The sequence below is a fragment of the Phoxinus phoxinus genome (genome assembly GCF_949152265.1).
Source record: "Phoxinus phoxinus genome assembly, chromosome: 13".
NCBI lineage: Eukaryota > Metazoa > Chordata > Actinopteri > Cypriniformes > Leuciscidae > Phoxinus > Phoxinus phoxinus.
In genome coordinates this window covers 26,703,421-26,723,294 of record NC_136888.1, presented here as the reverse complement: position 1 = coordinate 26,723,294, position 19,874 = coordinate 26,703,421, and the positions used below count along the sequence as shown (strand labels likewise).

The 19,874-nt window shown below is 39.7% G+C and overlaps 1 protein-coding gene across 19 annotated transcripts in view; it reads right to left on the bottom strand.

Annotated features, from left to right (window-relative positions):
• gphna (gephyrin a) overlaps positions 1 to 19,874 on the bottom strand; it is a 96,908-nt gene that overhangs the window by 16,891 nt on the left and 60,143 nt on the right. For 5 of the 19 annotated variants that reach the window (XR_013800098.1, XM_079633676.1, XM_079633690.1 and 2 more), the window contains 5 exons: positions 10,022 to 10,063; positions 8,750 to 8,824; positions 4,503 to 4,565; positions 2,726 to 2,768; positions 2,506 to 2,643 (listed from right to left, as the gene is read on the bottom strand). Coding sequence is in view for 18 of the 19 variants with exons in the window: in XM_079633676.1 (XP_079489802.1) it covers positions 2,506 to 2,643; positions 2,726 to 2,768; positions 4,503 to 4,565; positions 8,750 to 8,824; positions 10,022 to 10,063 (361 nt within the window). In the remaining variant the exon portion in view is untranslated. The remainder of the gene's footprint in view (positions 1 to 2,505; positions 2,644 to 2,725; positions 2,769 to 4,502; positions 4,566 to 8,749; positions 8,825 to 10,021; positions 10,064 to 19,874) is intronic. The other 14 variants (XM_079633678.1, XM_079633681.1, XM_079633682.1 and 11 more) reach the window with 6 other exon arrangements.

Genomic DNA, 19,874 nt, shown 5'->3' with positions numbered 1-19,874 from the left:
CTGTCTTCAGATGATCACAATGGCATCAAAGCTTCAGAGAAGGTCAGCGAGTTAAAAAACAACAGAGGACGGCGGATGGAACGAGCGACAAGATTAAAGCTAGAAAGATGGAGAGATGATGGGGTGAAAGAAAGAACGAACAGATGTGTGACAGATGAGGAGCTACAGGCAGGAAAGATGAAAAAGCTAAAGCTGAAAGCCTGCAAAGCAAAAAGCTTGGTGACTATATGCCTTCAGCACTTACTGGCCTATATACACCACAGTCCAACAGCCAATGAGAACACAGTTTGGTATCATAAGAGGGACAGTACTACATGTTAAAAGGATAGCCCACAAACAATGAAAATTCTTTCATCGTTCATTCATCCTTGCGTCTTTCAAAATCCATTTGACTTTCCTTCTTCCGTGGAGAACAAAAGAACTTATTCATGACAGCATGTCTCTATAACAAAATGCTCTTCACAATAATGAAAGTAGTCATATGGAGTATTTTTAAGATGTTTCATGGCTCTTCAAATTACATTGTATGAAAAAGGGTAGCAAGAACATTCTTCAAAACTTACTGTGTGTTCCATGGAAGAAAGAAAGTCATATGGATTTGTAACAACATAAGGGTGAATAAATGATGACAATAATGCTGGTTTTTGGGTGAACTATCCCTTTAAGGCTTATTCACAACATTTTTTTTTGAATGAGTCTGCATTTTAAATACTAAAATATGCATGACAACAATTTTTTTAATGAAACAATTCATCCTTGTGAACTCCATGCAGAGTCTGAAACACCATACTGCAATGATCCATTGTTGTTTTTTAATTCTGTTCTGTTCATTTTTACTGGTTGTTGAACAAATTATAAGGCAATCAACAACAAAAAAATCAGAGAATGACGTAAACAGAAATAGTTGTGACTTTTTGTTTTACGATAAGTTTTTATAGTTTTAAAATGCCAGTAGTTTATAATAATACTAGTAAAATATCATGTTTCTCAATACCAATTTCAATGCAACAAAAAAAATATGCTAGAGAACACATCCCTTTATTTTAAGGTAAACATATACACACACACACACACACACACACACACACACACACACACACACACACACACACACTTTGCTGTTCATGTCATTGTAGATTACTCATAACAGCTACTAAAGTTATTCAGCCAAGAGCAGACCTCTTTCTTGTAAATATTGTTGTTTGATTAATATTAATGACAGTTGCGGGTTTAATAGGCTGAATTTACACTGCAAGTCCTAATGCACAGATTTCATATTTGATTTGATCACACTTTTGTCCCACCTGTTCACGTTCACCAATATCTCACCAAGATTGATCAATGACAGTTGCGGGTTTAAAGGTGCAATGTGTATTATTTTCTGAGGATCTATTGACAGAAATGCAATATAAGATCCATAACTATGTTTTCAGTGGTGTATAAAGACCTTACTTAATGAACCGTTATGTTTTTATTACCTTAGAATGAGTCATTTATATCTACATAAGCGCGGGACACCCCTTTAAATGAAGGTCGACATATTGTGACATGTTTCTACCGTAGCCGACAGCGAACAAACAGCGCTACAGAGCGCGTTTCGTCACTAACTTGAATGAGAATTCCGCGAAAATGAATGACCACAGATATCGTTTAGGACAAGAGCGACGGAGGGTAAATCCGCTTCGAAGAAGAGGAAGTATGATGAAGCCAGAAAAATAAAAGAGAAACGAAGGTAAAAATGTTGCCTTTTTTCGATGTTGTAAAAAAGAAGTTGCCTTTTTTCTGCTGGATAGGTAAGGTATTCCAACTTTAACAATGCAAATGAAAACTGTTGTTTCATAATGTTAGCATTACCTAGAAGCTAGCCCATAGACACCTTGTGAAGTGACTTTTCCCTTGTCAGTGATGTAAAAGTAGTTATATTGTTTCATGTAGCTTAGTTCTTCTCCCCTTGCTGTGTTATGGCTTTGCTATGTGGGGATAAATGTGCTGGTTACGTTCATGAGACAATCAGCTGATTAGTACTATTGACCGTAAAACACTAACTTTAGCCTACAGCATAACAGCTCATATTAGCCAGCTGAACTTTTACTAATCTTCTCCCTCGCTGTGTTGTGGGTTTGCTATGTGGGGAGAAATGTGCTGGTTACGTCGGCCACCGTAGCTTCTCCTTCGAGTTTGAAAAGGGAGGGATAGGCCGGTAAGTGACCATCTGTTTGCAATTCGCAAACCTCACCACTAGATACTGCTAAAAATCACACACTGCACCTTTAATAGGCTGAATTTACACTGCAAGTCGTAATGCACAGATTTCATATTTGATTTGATCACGTTTTTATCCCACTAGTTCACGTTCACCATCTCACTAAGATTGATCATTTTAAAATACTTTATTAATACTTTTGACATTCCTAGTTTGCGAATATATTCTCTCATCTGGTTTAGCTTTGTGCGATCAGGCATTTGGTGTAGTCTAGGTTTGGTATGCGCAAACAAAGAGCTTACCTCTGTAGTTGATGATTTCGGTACCCAGGACAGGAGTCATCTCTAGCACAGTGATGAAGGCCTTGTCCATAGAAGTGAGGGGAAACGGGGACATGCGGTGTCTCCGAGCTACCTTGGTGATGTCCACTGCACTGTGACCTGATGCAAAGAGTGAGTATTTACACATGCTCTCAAACGCACTTGCACAAACATCACTGATAATGCACAATCGGTCACCCACTTGCTCTCAGGATGTTCTCCTTGCTGCTGCATCGTGACTGCACCTACAGATATAGAGAGAGAGACGGAATGAGAGGGAATGAGGAAGAGAGAGAGAAAGGAATTGGGAAAAGAAAGACAGAAAGACATGAAGAGAGTTAGCGCACAAAAGGAGCCCCATCCTCCGTCCAGGAGAGTTAGCATTCCACTGACAGGGTTCATATAGATCAGAATGATCATCTACACATTCAGACAAAACAACCAAAAGAAACTAGCTTGAAAACAAACAAACAAACTGAAAATAACATTTTCAGTCCTACTGCCATTATTATCATTATCATCATGGACTTAATGCTGTAGCAAGGCTGAAAAGTGTTATGTGACGTTAGCACTCTAGTGCCCAAACCAACCCGGCTCCAGAATGGTATCTGATATAACAGACATTAAAGTCAACATGAAACATTTTAATCTGATGTATTTTGGAGATGCATTTCCTATCAAAACATTGAAGGGGAAATTTTGATTGGGTCCACACAAAACACTATTGTACAGCTTCGGAAGACATGAAATACTACTTTTATGGTACCTTTACTGAGTTTATTTAGTAATTTTACTGCTCAAGTAATGCCACATGAACAAAATTTTTTTAACTTGCCTTTATACATCACAAATTGATTGGGTCGTGAAAAACAAAATGGGTTTTCTGTCTGCTTTCTGACTGGAACTTGAGGTTGATGGTCAAGTTTAGCCTTAAAAGCATTTCGACTTATCCTATTGATAACTCTCCTTTTTTAAATCCAATGCTATTTGATATTGTTAATCTAATATTTTTTGAAAAGTTTAGTTTCCTACAACAGTAGCCTAGATGTGGCCTACTTGATGTCAGATAAGAACAGTCAGTTCAGAGGCCATTCATTAATTATTATTTACATATATATTAAAATTTCAAGTTGACTTTAACAGTTAGGAAGCTCCATAAAATAGAACACTTCAAACACTCCCTCCCATTCGGTTTCATTTTGACCCCTTTTAAGCTGAATTTCTCTCAAAATTAGCCATGAATGTTTTAAGATAATAATAATAATAGCAACTTGATTATACATTCAGCTGTAACTGTGGAATCTACCAATACAAAGTATCATAAAGTATGGAGTTCCCTTAGGCCAAGAGTAATGGTATGAGAGGGCAATCAAATTCCATGCAAAAATACACATTGACTTGAGGCTATAGTGGCTGAAGTCTATAGATATTAAGTTTTTGATTTACTGCATGAAAGCGTTAAAACAGCCCTTTATGTGTCCTTCGTGCTGAGACGCAATGCCCCTGGCCTATAGGGGGAGACACACAAGCAAGTCCCAAATCCTTTCTACTCACGATCCAGTTACAACAGACTAGCACCAACACGACAAATCAATGATCGACACAGAGCAGAGAGAGAGAGAGTTAAAGAAAGACAGGAAGAGGAAGAAAACAATGAGGCGCAGCTCACATACAGCAAACAGCAATAAAACACTGCATCTAAATGGAGATACAACTTAAAAGGAACAGAAAAACAGGAGAAAAAAGATCTAAGAAACAGAACTCAATGTCCACAAGAGACTCCAACACACCAAACGGCTAATAAAACAAAGAGAGCATTAGAAAGAGCAACGTCTACAGACAAGATAATGAGAGAGAGGAAAGAAACAAGACAAGGAGAGAGAAGAAGAGTGTAAAGCAAGGAGTTTGGACTCCTGACGCAAAGCAGAGTTTGCGGATGGAAGCAGCTCCTTTTTTTTGCGTGGGTTGGGAATAGTTACTCGCGAGTCGAAGGTCCTATGGTTCCTGCGATCATCTTTGAGCCCCTCCAGCCTAGAGTGGAGCTTTGGCAATGAACAGAAACAAAAGGGTTTACAACAGACAGAGCAAAGGAGAAGCTTTGGGAGACCAAAAAAAGAAAACCGAATGAGTTTTAAAGGCTCTCTGAGACAGCGCTCGCTCAGTTTACACACAACAAGCTGAGATGACAACGAATGAGCACTGAGAGGTGAAGAGAGATCTGACTGGACGTCATTCGCTCCTGTTGCTAATGTTTAGGTGGGCATTATGCCGGCCAGCCAGGAAGGTTGCACAGGTTAGCGAGGAAGAGGGGTGCGGTGAGGCACAATGTCACTCGGCACGCACAGTTAGCGAAATCACACGGCACATACTGCACTTTTGTTCCAGTGAGATTTCAGAGGACACCGGAAAAAGACAGTGGTGTTGATTATCAGTGTGCTAATGGCCACCAGAACAGTTCAGAAATTGGATGGATGGATGGATGGATGGATGGATGGATGGATGGATGGATGGATGGATGGATGGATGGATGGATGGATGGATGGATGGATGGATGGATGGATGGATGGATGGATGGATGGATGGATGGATGGATGGATGGATGGATGGATGGATGGATGGATGGATGGATGGATGGATGGATGGAAATTACATGAGTAGTGAATGTACTAAAACAAAAATTGTCAACTAAAATACAGGCAAGTTTAGGATAATTTGTCATAATTCAATATACATTAATTTACTGATAGCCGTTTAAACTTTGTGTAATACATTATGATCATTATTTCATAGATCCTAGAAAACCATACACCTAGAGTTACTGCAAATGAATGAATGAATGAAATAATTAATTTTAACCAGTTAATGCACAAACTGTTTCAGTTTCATTTGTTTTCTTTCTGTAATTATGTAATCCCATTACTTGATGAATACATTATAATTGAATGCACTACACTAAAAAAATAGCAGTTCAAAGTTTGAGGTTAATCATTTTAACCAAAAAAAATACTATAAGATTAATTGTGATTCATTTTAATCAACTAGTAGCCCTGCATATACTTAAGGTATAATAATACATTATGTTTATTATTTATTAGAAAGTTATTGTTTAGGTTATCTAGATTCTAGAGTCTAGATTTAGATTTACCATAGTAAGTAAAAGGATCATAATGAAAACACAAAAACTGCGGCTAAAATGCAGATTAAAATATCAGGCCATAACTCAATGAATTATAAGATTAATAAAATAAAATAATTATTTAAAACAGTTAATGCACTAAAATAACATTAAAACGGTTCAATCAATTATTTTCTTAAATAAAAATAGAACAAATAAATAAAATAAACCTGGTCTTCCCTTAAAAACAATGGGCCTGTTTAACTACTGCAAATCTAAGGCCTCATCCACATTACTGCGTTTTAGTTTAGAAATGGAGAATTAAAACGAATACGATCTCCGTCCACACCAGCGTTTTAGCTGCGTATTAGAATTGATCTCAGTCCACATTAAAACGACTGAAAACGTGGATCACGTGACCACTCACCAACACTGGGCATGCGCGTGCCGGTGTAAAAAGGCGCATGTTGTAGCATTGTAAAATGCAGAATTTACTTGCACAACAGCTGCTAGCAAAGACATCAACGTCAGTAACGCTTATGCGTAATTCGTTATCCATGTTGGAGTCACTAACGTTACGTAGTCCAGGCTGTTTTTGTATGTTTTCTTCTCGGGGACGGGTCATGTGATGGGTGGCTGACGAATCAGGGAAGGATACGCCATGACTGATAACACCCAATCATAGAGCCAAGCGTGAGCTTCTGCGTCATCATTTCTAAAGTCCTCCGTTTAAACCCGTCTTCACTAAAACGCCCTCCGGAGATTCAAAACGCAAAATGGGGTCGGCAGCGTTTCTAAACTTCTCCGTTTTAGGTCTTCGTTTTTTCCGTTTTAGTTTGGACGGGAGGTGCAAACGTAGCAAAAGGACTCCGTTTCTAAACGAAAACGCAGTAGTGTGGATGGGGCCTACAACTGGTAGCATCCGTAAACCAAAAATCTTTAACCAAATCCTGTACAGGCAAGGAAAACCTCCGTGGCACTTTTTATTCTTCCCCTCCTCCTATTTGTACATCTAGCATCCTTTCATCAAAAAAACAGACAGCATGAGCTCATAGTGAAGATGAGAGGTAACCAATGATCACAGGACGGTTGAAGGAATGGATGGAGGCAATGAAAGCAATGCAGCAATGTCAGGTCTCTTTAAATCAGAGTGGGACCAAAGAACCCAGTGGACTGAAAACACACCCTCGCAAACAGACACGTCCTCACACACACACACACACACACACACACACACAGGGTGGGGAACGATGTGTCAGCATACGGGCAGATGAGAGTTAATCCCTGACCGGTGAAATGAAGATGGAGTAATTGGGAAACAGCAATGGGGAATGAATTATTAACAAGAGAGTGTCAGGCCCAATAAGAAGAACTCCGCTCTGTGATTAACCAATCAGAAATGATTGATAAGACAGTATGGAAACTAACAGCTGTAATGCTGGTGAGCCATTTTATTAGCTCTGAAAGAGGGATGGAGAGAGAGAGAGAGAGAGAGAGAGAGAGAGAGAGAGAGAGAGAGAGAGAGAGAGAGAGAGAGAGAGAGAGAGAAAGAGTGTTAAGAGAGATGCTGTATTCCAAAACTTAGTGAGCTGCCTAACTAGACAATATTTTAAGGCATCATAGTCACACTCCTGACATGAAAGTTGCTCCAAAAGGTAGGCAGAATAATTATATAGGGCAATTAATTGATTAAAGACAATAGTCAACCTGATTAATATCAAACTTTGAATTTGGATCAATTTCGCATCTTATTTTATTTTAAAGACTATTGTATTGCATTGTATTATATACATAGTGCATCCAATTTTTTTTTTTTTGTATTATGCCCTTTTCTAAAATCTTTCATTTGTTTTTGGGGTCTACTAAAATAATTTTTCAGATATATTAACATTGTTGCAGCACCTCGCTTCCCAGTCTGTCAGTAACGCTTTGTTTAGTAGATGTCTCTATAAAGACCTTTCTTCTGAAAAACGCAATGTGTTCGGATTGGTCGGCTGGACCAGTGTGTTGTGATTGGTCAACTGCTTCGAGCACGTTTCGGAAATGTCACGCCCCTCAACATAACCGAGTTTCAACCATAGACTGTAAAAAAATATGGATGTGAGTGTGACGTCACCCGTAGATCTCTGACATTTATGAAGCCCAAAATGGGTGGAGCCGACCTTTGCCATCTTGGTAGTGCGTCACTCCCGGATAAACGAAAATGGGCAAAAAGGCGGGATTAGCTGAGGTGATGTGACGGCACGGCTAACAGACAGCAGACAAACGGCTAGTAGTGACAGCAGAGGAAATTCACCTGTCACTCAAGTGGCCACGCCCTTAATTATGCATACCTTTAAGGCTTAATATTATTTAAACGGACGAGGTATACAAAAATTCACCCTCCTCACAGTTGCCATGACGGGCAAAATTAGCTATATAGACCAAAACCACTTTTTGCACCAGGCTGTAAACACACTTTTTTCTGCTGTAAAGTTGGGCATTTTAACATGGGGGTCTATGGGACCGACTCTCTTTTGCAGCCTGTCTGTAAACTGACTTTAAGTCAGTTCCGTGTTGGTTTCAAGAGAGACAGGAAGGTTGCCGCTTGGTTTCAACACACTACTAACTCAACCAGGCCTCACCACTATATTTTGCATGCGTCTCAGGCGGGGATTATTTAAATGACGAATATTGTGACATGTTCTTTCCCGGAAGAAAACTCAACACTACAATCCAGGCGTTTCAGGGAGTTCAAAAACAGTGCAAACTCAGTGAAAAACATCCATCAAAAATAGCATACAAGTCAAGAAAGATGCTAATTATAAATATATTTAATTAAATAGAAAAAAACAATTGTGAATCGATTCTCCTGTGCACTTCATGTGAGGAGCGCTAAGATAGCCATCTTTGTAGTCGGTAAAGCAAGGTAGTTCACTAGGTTTTGGAACAAAGCTAGAGAGAAAGAGAGATTGTTTAAGACGAGAAGTCAAAGCTATAACCAAAAAGTGCCTCGATGCTACATCAGAAGGCTGTGGGCCACGTGCAACACTCTGAGGGAAGACTCTGGTGCATGTTTGTATGTGTGATTGACTTATGTGAATATTAGGGGAGAAAGGGATATCTGTTTACCTGGTCCAAGGTAGAGTACCTTGACTTGAGCGTGATGACCTCATCCAGGTGAGCCCTGAACTCTCTCCGTGAGGCCTGGAGGAAGCCACAGGACAGTAACTCACCTGATACAGCCTTGCCCGTTAACAAACACACACACTTCACAATATACAGTCACGAACACACACTCTAAGGATCATCTAACACTGATATGAAAAATATGAGGGGGAATCAAGCGAAAAGTCATAACAGCAAAATAATCCTACTACTATGCAACCAAAGAGGAGCAAAGCAGCTGCAGCGTGTCTCTGTGTGTTACGCCGATTTTTTCATCTGATCTCTAAGAACAAAGGAGGCTTCCGTGGATAATGAGCACTCATGATTGTATTAAAGATCATTTCTAGAACTCCTCCAACTTTGTGAAGCTGGAAGTGTTGCAGAAAAGTACAATATTATGAGAGATAAAAGTCTTTAGTCTGGAGGGACAAGTGTGTGTTTGGTGGTTTTTAAAGCTGCTGTAAGCAATTCAGAAATCATGCTAACTTCCACCACCATTCCCCATCCTTTTATACACTCTCGACAAAAAGCCAAGGGTCAAGGGTGAGCCTCAAATCTTTCAAGAACATGTCTTAATCATATCATATAAAAACAATAAAAGATTATATTATATTAAATTATATTTTTGAAAAAGTACAGCAATGCAAAAAAACTTTCACATTACTATAATGTGAAAAAACAATGATATATTATTTAAATGGTATTATATTATCTCTATATGTTGTACAATTAACAGTATTAATGTATCATGACAACACTTGTTGTCTTTAATATATTAAATAAATAAAAAACTACCAATTAAAGTAATTAGAATCACCATTGAGAATAATAGAAAATACAAAAAACAAAAAATAATGCAATAATTTGATGATTGGTGGTATTTCATAAAAATTGCTTACAGCAGCCTTAAATGTTTTTAATCAATCGTAAAATGTTCCACATATTATGCTATACATTTTTCTAATTACTGATTACTTTATCCGTATTTAAAGACAGAAAAGTTCACAATTCACGAGAAACTGATGAATTGAAGCACACACACACAAACACACTCTCAAACACACAAAACAAACTATGAGGCATTTAGGGGGTAAATAAATGAACCGATGAGACAGACTTGCTTCACGGGGATGAGTTGTGCACGTGTGAGGTGTGTGAGCAATGATTGGCCGAGTCTCTGAGAGGGGCGTGGTTAGTCGCAGGGTGATGGGCGGCGCAGTGTAAAACATGCTGTACCTCTGTGACACTATAAGTGGATGAGCAGGAGGTGAGCCGGGCCTGGTGTAGGGAGAGAGGGAACAGGGAAGAGGAGGGTTAACACTGCAGCCACAAGCAGGGGGAACACATATAAACAGCATTCCCATCATTACAGCGGCTCACAGGCAAGTGCTCTACAGGGAGAGGACACATTCAAGACACAGGTGGCAGCAACCCCACTGCCAGTTTGACTGGACACAACTGCACACGTTTGCCAAGACCTCCGGAGAGAGATTATCTTCAAACACAATATAGCCCCTTTCACACAGAGATTCCGGGAAATACACGGATAATGAGACCCGGGATCGTTTGATTTTGGTCCATTCACACTGCCAGTAATTTTCCGGGATCTGTGAGTTCGTTCACACACATCCCGGTAAGATCCCGTAAAGACACGTGACGTCAGGATGAGACGTGTGTCGAAAACATGTACACTAACGCATCGCGTACCGTTCCACAAAGCTGGCGAACGATCTCAGCTTCAGCGCGGATAGTAAGAAGCTCCTGGTCTCTGCTTCGTTTGTTTGCTTTTTCATATACATAGAATATCCTGGCTTTTGTTCACACAGGGCGCGTTCCGGGACTGATCCCGGCAATGTTACTAGGTCCCCAACCCGGAATCGATGCCGGCATCAATCCCGGGACGTGTTTGCGTTCACACAGAAGGCACTCTGGCAATTTCGTGGCAATTTCCCAGGATCAACGCGCTGTGTGAAAGGGGCTAATGAAACATGCAACAAACTAGCTACGATGAAAGCCCGCTGACAAAAAAAAGTTAATTCTGTCATCAATTACTCAAATGAATGTCATTTCAAACCTCAATGACCTTCAAACCTTTCTTCCTTTGAACACAAAAGGAGACATGTTCAAGAATGTGTTGGCTATTACATATTATATTTTGCTTTTCCATTTTATGAAAGTAAATGAGATTCTGGGTTGCGGAGTTTCAAAATGAACAAATAAAATTATGAAATGAAACAAAAATATGGAGCACAAAACTAAAAACACAAATTAAGAATTTGTTCCCAGAACTTGTCCACATTAAATCTCTGCATGTCAAATTCTGGTCTGTTCATCACGTAAAACTATTGCATAACTTTAGAAGGTTTGGAATGTATAGTGCATGAGTAATATGGACAACTTAACTAATACTTTTATGGTGCTTTTGGTCACTTTGATGCTTTTGACAACCCGGATCCCAATTTACTTACTATCGTTTACTATTATGGCAGCATTTCTGCTGTTGTGTCGCACCAGAAGAAGAAAGTCATGTGGGTTGAAAGATATGAGAGTGAATGACAATGGACAGTTTCATTTTTGGATGAAACTATCCCTTTAACGCCTGTTTATATTTTGAAAGAGGATAAACGATGGACGATAAAAATAAATAAAATAGTTTAAACATACTCTAAAACTCACAACACAAAGCTTCATCTCTCCATTTAAGAAAACTACACTGCTTAAAAAAAGAAGGTAATTCTGAAATTGTCATGTTATAACATCACAACATAACATGACCGCCAACATTTACATATCAACGCCCATTCACCAACTCAGCCCACTCTGATGAACGACAGTGTGAATTAGGCTAGTATTTCTCACATGCAATTAGCCATTAATAACACAAGTCAATTAAATACAGAACTCTTACAGTAGCAGGTACAGTAACAAAAAAGTTACAAAAAAACGGAAGTGTATGATTCTATAGAAATGCAGAACATGGTCGCTTTAACAGACTGCATGTGTCAAGATATGTACGTGTAAAAACAACAGAACCTAAAGAATGAGATAAAGGATGGATTGACGTGTGAATATGAAGAACTGAAACTATGGTAATGGACACACAACTGGACAAACACATTCTTCGAATTAAACAGAACCAGTCAAGTCTATAATGTACCACTACTTGTCCTTGAAAACTTGTACCAGCCTTTAACCCCATAGGCACACACACACACACACACACACACGCACACGTGCACACACACACTAACTAAAAAAATTAAATGCAGAGGCACTGCCAGATACAATATGTATCTCTTCCACAACTGCCACACACCTGTCACATTCAATGACAGGGATGTGTAATCGCCACGGCAAGCGTAAGGGCCTGCTCTCCCCTTCAGCTGACCTTCAATCTCCTCTCCATTCATCAATGGACGAGAGAGAGAGGAGGTGGGGGTGGGGTGGGCTCGGGAGCAAAGGGTCATTGGCCTGTCAATGTCCATTTATTACACTTCCAGAGAGGTTAAGCCAGATACGCTGTCTCTCAAACTAACACACGCAACCTAAACATGTTATTAGTGTTTATGTGGCTTAAAGTGCCTTATTTCGGTTATCCCAGTATCCTATATTTAACGATTTCTGTGACTTTTTGATTATTCATAATGAAGGTCCACCCTGTTTACACCTAATATGACACAAAAGCATAGAATATTGGTTTCTCCAGCACTTGAGAATAATACATTTAAAAAAGGAAACCGGCATTGCAGAACACCTGTCCCACATGCTGACGGGCGAGGTTGCTCCCGTCTTGCTCCCTTTAAAAAGTCAACCCATTTCAAGAGAACAAATGCAATCACTATACTGACAGCAAACATGCCCAGCGACGCAGCCAGTAACATATTGCTTTCGATGAAAAACCATTCATGTCAAACTTCCACTTAAGCAAAAAGGGCATGGGAATTTTGTCTTCATGAAAATTATATATTGGGGTATTATTTAGTCATCATGAGGTATGATTTTGAATTTGAACAGCTACATAATTACATAGGCCTAAATAACTACCGCATAACCCGACTCCTACTACACAACATACAACACCTAACAGCCAGAAAAAGTGCATTATACAATAATATAATGTAATTTTGGTCTTTAATATAAAACAGAGCAGAAAGTAAAGGGATGGGATCGGAGGACCACAAGTGGGAACATAATGTGTTGGAGCGCAACGCAAGAGGCTTTTTTTAGGTTTAGAAATGGTCAGATTTAGGGTAAAACAAAAGTAAAAAAAATATATAAATATAATTTAATAAATTAGAATTAAATATGTAATCAATGTCATACATTTTTTTTTTAGACATGCAAATTTATAACGATATTTTGAGAAAATATATTTATGATAATAGAAATATTGATGCCATTATTTACACCAAAGCAATGGGTCTATTGCTCAAATCAGTAAAAAGGCACTATAAGGAAGTTTCAGCATCGGCATCAACGCAAAAGCACTAGAAATTAAATTTAGCACTTTTATAGATTAAAAAAATAAGTTGTATATCATTTATATATATTTGATAAAAACAAGAATCTTGTATATGGATAATTCATTTGTATCTGCTTATTCTTTTTATGAGTGTTAGTATCAATAAAAAAAGTCAGAAACCCATGACGTTATACTCAGTGGTTCGTGACGTTAATCCGAGCGGTTCTCAAATTTATGCATTTCAATGGGAACACTATCAACGGCGAAATGAATCTGCAGCAGTCAGGTGGGGTAACGTTCATTATTATTGAAATGTTATGTGCTTTGAGACATGCGCTAGTTTAAAGCCGTCTCGTGGCGCTTTTATTTGCGCTCTGCTGCACGCGTTCATGTGTTTTGAAGGAGGCGTAGCTTTGGAGACGCTCTGAAGGGAGGGTGGGACCCTATACTTTCAAAGCTAGCTCACTATTGTTAGTCTCTCCTTTAATTACAGTCTCTTTTTTCTGTCTGTTGCTGAAAGCCCCTCCAGGTGGTATCCTTAGTCAACCCTATCCCGCAAGCACACACACCAGTGAACACACCACACACGCGCTGTCCCTCAGACCATCCAGTTAAGCACAGGGTGAGCTTCAGTTTGAATCTCTCGGTCTATATCTCATATTGCTGTTATCTAGACTTATACATCACACACATGATGGGAATCACCAGTGATTAAGAGGTATGATACCATCATGTGTCTAGTGTCATAAAGTATTGTTGTTCTTATCATATATGACACACTGAGTGGGTCAATCTACAATAAGTGTTGCAAACTACATCTGAGCAAATAATATACTATAATGTATATTTGTATTATACATATAATATGGTCATTTGTTCAATGCTATTTGTGAAATTCTGAATAATGAAAGAATAAAAGGCAAATATTGCACAGTTAAAGTTCATTCAAATCGCAAAGGTTGAGAACAACCAAGTATTGTAATTTAATTCGGTCACACATTCTTTAAAAATTTTATCTGACATTTTTGATGCCAAATTTTGAGGCCAAACACTTGTTGGAATTTGTTGCAGGATGTTGTTGGAATTTTTTTAATGACTGTATTGGAACGGAAACATTGCATTCACAGCATCTGTTATAAATCTTAAAGCTACAGTCCTGGATTCTGATAGGTCAGTATGTTTCAGCTGTGCTAAAATTCATGATATGGTTACAACACCTATAAATGTCATCTTTTAGCATTTGCATACATGTCATAGACTAAACATTTTATCTTAAATATTTAATATTTTTATTATATTATAGTTTTTGTAGTAATATAGTATTTTTGTGTCAGACTAAATATTCTAGCATAGAGCTAACATGTTTCCCATTATATTATATTATATTAATTTTAATATATAGATTTTTTGTAGTCTCTAATTCATAAAATGTTAAAACTCCTGAGAAAATTGCATCTCCATAATGAAAAATAAAAATGCATGTTTGCATGTCAGACTCATTTCCACGACACTGTCATTTACACAGTGAGGTAATTTACACGACACTGTTTTCAACTGAAAATGGAAAACTTTATGTGTTTTGGCATTTCTATTACAGGACAACGGCGTTTTGGGGGCCTGAAAATGCGAATTTAAAAAAACGGTGTTTAAAGTGCACATTTTTAAAAACGATTCCATTATCGTCTCTTTGTAAAATACCAAAATGAGAAATTTTGAAAACCGTGACGTCATGCGTATGTGTATTACATGTTCACTTAGTGTTTCTTTACAAAGTTCGCCAACTACTATATAATATAATATAATATAATATAATATAATATAATATAATGAGGCATTTATATAGCGCTTTCATATGTGCTACTGTACACCCAAAGTGCTGTGCTTTACAATCATATCAGGGAATCTCTCCTCATCCACCACTAGTGTGTAGCATCCACTTGTATGCGACGGCAGCCACAGGACACCGGTGCCAGTGCGCTCACCACACACAGCTACAGTACAGGTGGAGAGTATAAAATACATAAAATGCATATATAAAAACTATTAAAATACAAATGCATACAACTACAGTATATAAATAAATATGTATACAAATACAAATCACCAACTACTGGCGTTTTTATGCCAGTAGTTTTATATAGTTACAATGTTGTTTGTCTGTATGCGAAAAACGCTTTAGTAGCTTTTCTTAGTTTTTTTAGTACACCGTTGTCATGTAAATGTAGCCTAAATATTCGATCAGAGAGCCTGCTTTTGCTTAATATTACATTACATCACAATACATTACGTTACATTATATTATATTGAATGACATTACATTATATATTTTTTACAATAACATTGTGTTGGAACTTATTCATGAAATGTCTGTTATAAAACTTCTGAGAAAATTGTGTCTTTATAACGGAAAATCCAAAGTGTGTAAAATAACAGATTCCCCCTCCCACAAACAAACACACACACACACACTATGAACATGAGCACACATGCACAAACGACAAAAACAAGCATACACACACTTGCACAACAGGCAAACACGCATAGTTAGCGACAGAAAGAAACAAATATGCACAAGTCATAAAGGAAACAACACGATTCTCCCTGTAAGCACTTCCAAACAGTGGCACCTAATGGAGCCTCCGTTCAGAAAGCCACAGTACTGTATCCTGTACGACCACATCAGACCACTGCAGCTGTTACAAAACCTTACGCTGTAGATCATGCTGCACCCTGAAATCCCCGTCCCACGATCCCCCTCGGAGTCTATCTGAAGCCCTACTCACTTACACCCCACACACACACACATCCACAACAGACACGTGTATAACAAAACAGAGTGACGCTTCAGAGAGGAGAAAGACGGCGCTTACCATGCTTTATCCTGGTACACAGAAGAATGCCGCAAGTCTCCCGTGCACACACTGACACACACACACACACGCACACACACTACACGCATGAAGCCAGAGAGAGTGTAGGAGGGGAGAAAGAGGTGGAGTGAGACAGCATGCAAAAGCGGAGGATGAGTAAAAAACCACTGGGATCTAAATTTGGAGGAAGTGCAACCACAGATTTGAGGGATGTACGGCATAAAGGGGTTGACGGCTGTGTGTGCGGTTACGGAGAGTGTTTTCTGAAATCAGATCGGCTCAGACGAAGCATGTGAGTGGGTTAAGAAAGGGAGAGAGAGAGTGTAAAAACGTATTATGCATTATTACCTCTGTGTTTAGTGCGCATGGAGAGCTCACAGCCAAACAGGGTCTTATATAACAGCTGGACGATGTGCTGAGGGAATGCAGTGAGCATGTGTGTGTGTGTGTGTGTGTGTGTGTTTGAGTGTCTGTGTTGCCTCTGGCCGAACTGGATGATGTATGCTCGGAAAAGGTTTTTAATCACACGCTGCTTTCACACTGCACACAAATCCAATTTGGCTTCACATCCGATCTTTAGGCCTGATTGTTATGTTGATGAAATAGGAATTGTTTGTTCAGATTGTTAAGTTTCAGTGAATCCTCATTGTAATGATTTTAGCATCAGCGTGGTTCTAAAAGTCTCTCATACAACAAGCTGTCAGATTAGAAAGAGACGACCGGAAAACTGGAATTTAGCCTCTGCTGATGTCTACTACACCATTCTGCTGACCAGAACATAATCTACATTTTATGCATTCATGCATATATTGTGTGCAAAACTGCTGATTTGTTCACTACACAGTGAATGTCACACAGTTCACTATAGAAGGAAGATACAAGGAGTAAAAAAAAAGAACATATTCAGACACAGTTCCAGACAATTTTGAGCACACTATATATCTCATAAAAAAGAAAAAGTACCTGCATGAAATCTGACTGATCAGAATGCAGACTTTGGATTTAATGTTTTGGTTCCCATTTGGAACTGAAACTGTTTGGTTACGAAACTTTCTAAAAAAAAATATTCTAATATGTTTCACATTAGATACAAAGGTTTGGAACGGCATGAGGATGGATTTTTTTTTTATGTACTATCTATTTAAGTGCCTTTGTCTTCTTGGAAAACAATTGGTTTTGGGAAGTCAGACAATCCAGTATATATCATGTACAGTATAAGCAGTAGAGCTGCATGATTCTGGATTTTCTTTTAACGATTAATCTTTTTAATGATTCATTTTAACCTAAAAATGTAAATATTCCAAAGTGATTTACAATGATAATTATGATAAAAATGACCCTAAAAATGTTAGGATGATTTTATGATAATGAGGCTTTGAATCATTGTAAATGACAGTTCATGGGGTTATTACATGTTAAATGAATTTTTGTTTTCCTATTTTCATAAAACGTAAGTCTGTCATCTTGTCTTAATTTACTTGAAAATAAACTAATAAGTATGTTATATCTTAAATCTAAGTCCAAATGTACTTCACTTTTTACACATACGCTAGGATGCACACTGTACATGTGCAGCCCGATTTTTCTAAACGGTTGAGTTATGACATTTTGATTCAAAATTATGAGGTCAAACTTAAACCCAGATAGCAAAATTGCTCTGGCCCAGTTCCGGCCCACACTTGACACTTTCATCTGGCCCACATACCGCGTGGAATGATGGCACTTGGGCGGTCCGCTCCTGTTTGCCAGATTTGGGCCACAATTAAGCCATAGCAATGCCGCATGTCAGCCGTAAACAAAACAAATGAAGCAGAACTGGGCCACATCTGGCCCAGACACCAAAATTGCTGTGGCCCAGATCTGGCCCACACTTGACACTTCCATCTGGCCCAAATACCCCGTGAAGTGTCAAGTGTGGGCCGGAACTGGGCCACAACAATATTGGTGTCTGGGCCAGATGTGGCCCAGTTCTGCTTCATTTGTTTTGTTTACGGCTGACATGCGGCATTGCTATGGCTTAATTGTGGCCCAAATCTGGCAAACAGGAGCGGACCGCCCAAGTGCCATCATTCCACGCGGTATGTGGGCCAGATGAAAGTGTCAAGTGTGGGCCAGAACTGGGCCACAGCAATTTTGGTGTCTGGGCCAGATGTGGCCCAGTTCTGCTTCATTTGTTTTGTTTACGGCTGACATGCGGCATTGCTATGGCTTAATTGTGGCCCAAATCTGGCAAACAGGAGCGGACCGCCCAAGTGCCATCATTCCACGCGGTATGTGGGCCAGATGAAAGTGTCAAGTGTGGGCCAGATCTGGGCCAGAGCAATTTTGGTGTCTGGGCCAGATGTGGCCCAGTTCTGCTTCATTTGTTTTGTTTACGGCTGACATGCGGCATTGCTATGGCTTAATTGTGGCCCAAATCTGGCAAACAGGAGTGGACCGCCCAAGTGCCATCATTCCACGCGGTATGTGGGCCAGATGAAAGTGTCAAGTGTGGGCCAGATCTGGGCCATAGCAATTTTGGTGTCTGGGCCAGATGTGGCCCAGTTCTGCTTCATTTGTTTTGTTTACGGCTGACATGCGGCATTGCTATGGCTTAATTGTGGCCCAAATCTGGCAAACAGGAGCGGACCGCCCAAGTGCCATCATTCCACGCGGTATGTGGGCCAGATGAAAGTGTCAAGTGTGGGCCAGAACTGGGCCACAGCAATTTTGGTGTCTGGGCCAGATGTGGCCCAGTTCTGCTTCATTTGTTTTGTTTACGGCTGACATGCGGCATTGCTATGGCTTAATTGTGGCCCAAATCTGGCAAACAGGAGCGGACCGCCCAAGTGCCATCATTCCACGCGGTATGTGGGCCAGATGAAAGTGTCAAGTGTGGGCCAGAACTGGGCCACAGCAATTTTGGTGTCTGGGTTAGATGTGGCCCAGTTCTGCTTCATTTGTTTTGTTTACGGCTGACATGCGGCATTGCTATGGCTTAATTGTGGCCCAAATCTGGCAAACAGGAGCGGACCGCCCAAGTGCCATCATTCCACGCGGTATGTGGGCCAGATGAAAGTGTCAAGTGTGGGCCAGAACTGGGCCACAGCAATTTTGGTGTCTGGGTTAGATGTGGCCCAGTTCTGCTTCATTTGTTTTGTTTACGGCTGACATGCGGCATTGCTATGGCTTAATTGTGGCCCAAATCTGGCAAACAGGAGTGGACCGCCCAAGTGCCATCTTTCCACGCGGTATGTGGGCCAGATGGAAGTGTCAAGTGTGGGCTGGATCTGGGCCACAGCAATTTTGGTGTCTGGGTTAGATGTGGCCCAGTTCTGCTTCATTTGTTTTGTTTACGGCTGACATGCGGCATTGCTATGGCTTAATTGTGGCCCAAATCTGGCAAACAGGAGCAGACCGCCCAAATGCCATCATTCCACGCGCTATGTGGGCCAGATGAGAATGATGGCACTTGGACGGCCCGCTCCTGTTTTCCAGATATGGGCCACAGATAAGCCATAGCAATGCCGCATGTCAACCTTAAACAAAACAAATGTGTGACATAGTTAATTTTAATTCTGGCTCAGATCTGATACCTTACTCTGGCCCACATACCACATGGAATGTTGGCAATTGTGCGACCCGCTCCTGTTTTCCACATTTGGGCCATAAGAAAGCCTTAGCAATGCCACATGTAACCAACAACAAACCAAATAAACCACACCTGGCAACAGTTGATTTTTACACAAACCCTGGTCTTTCCCAACATTCCTCACGT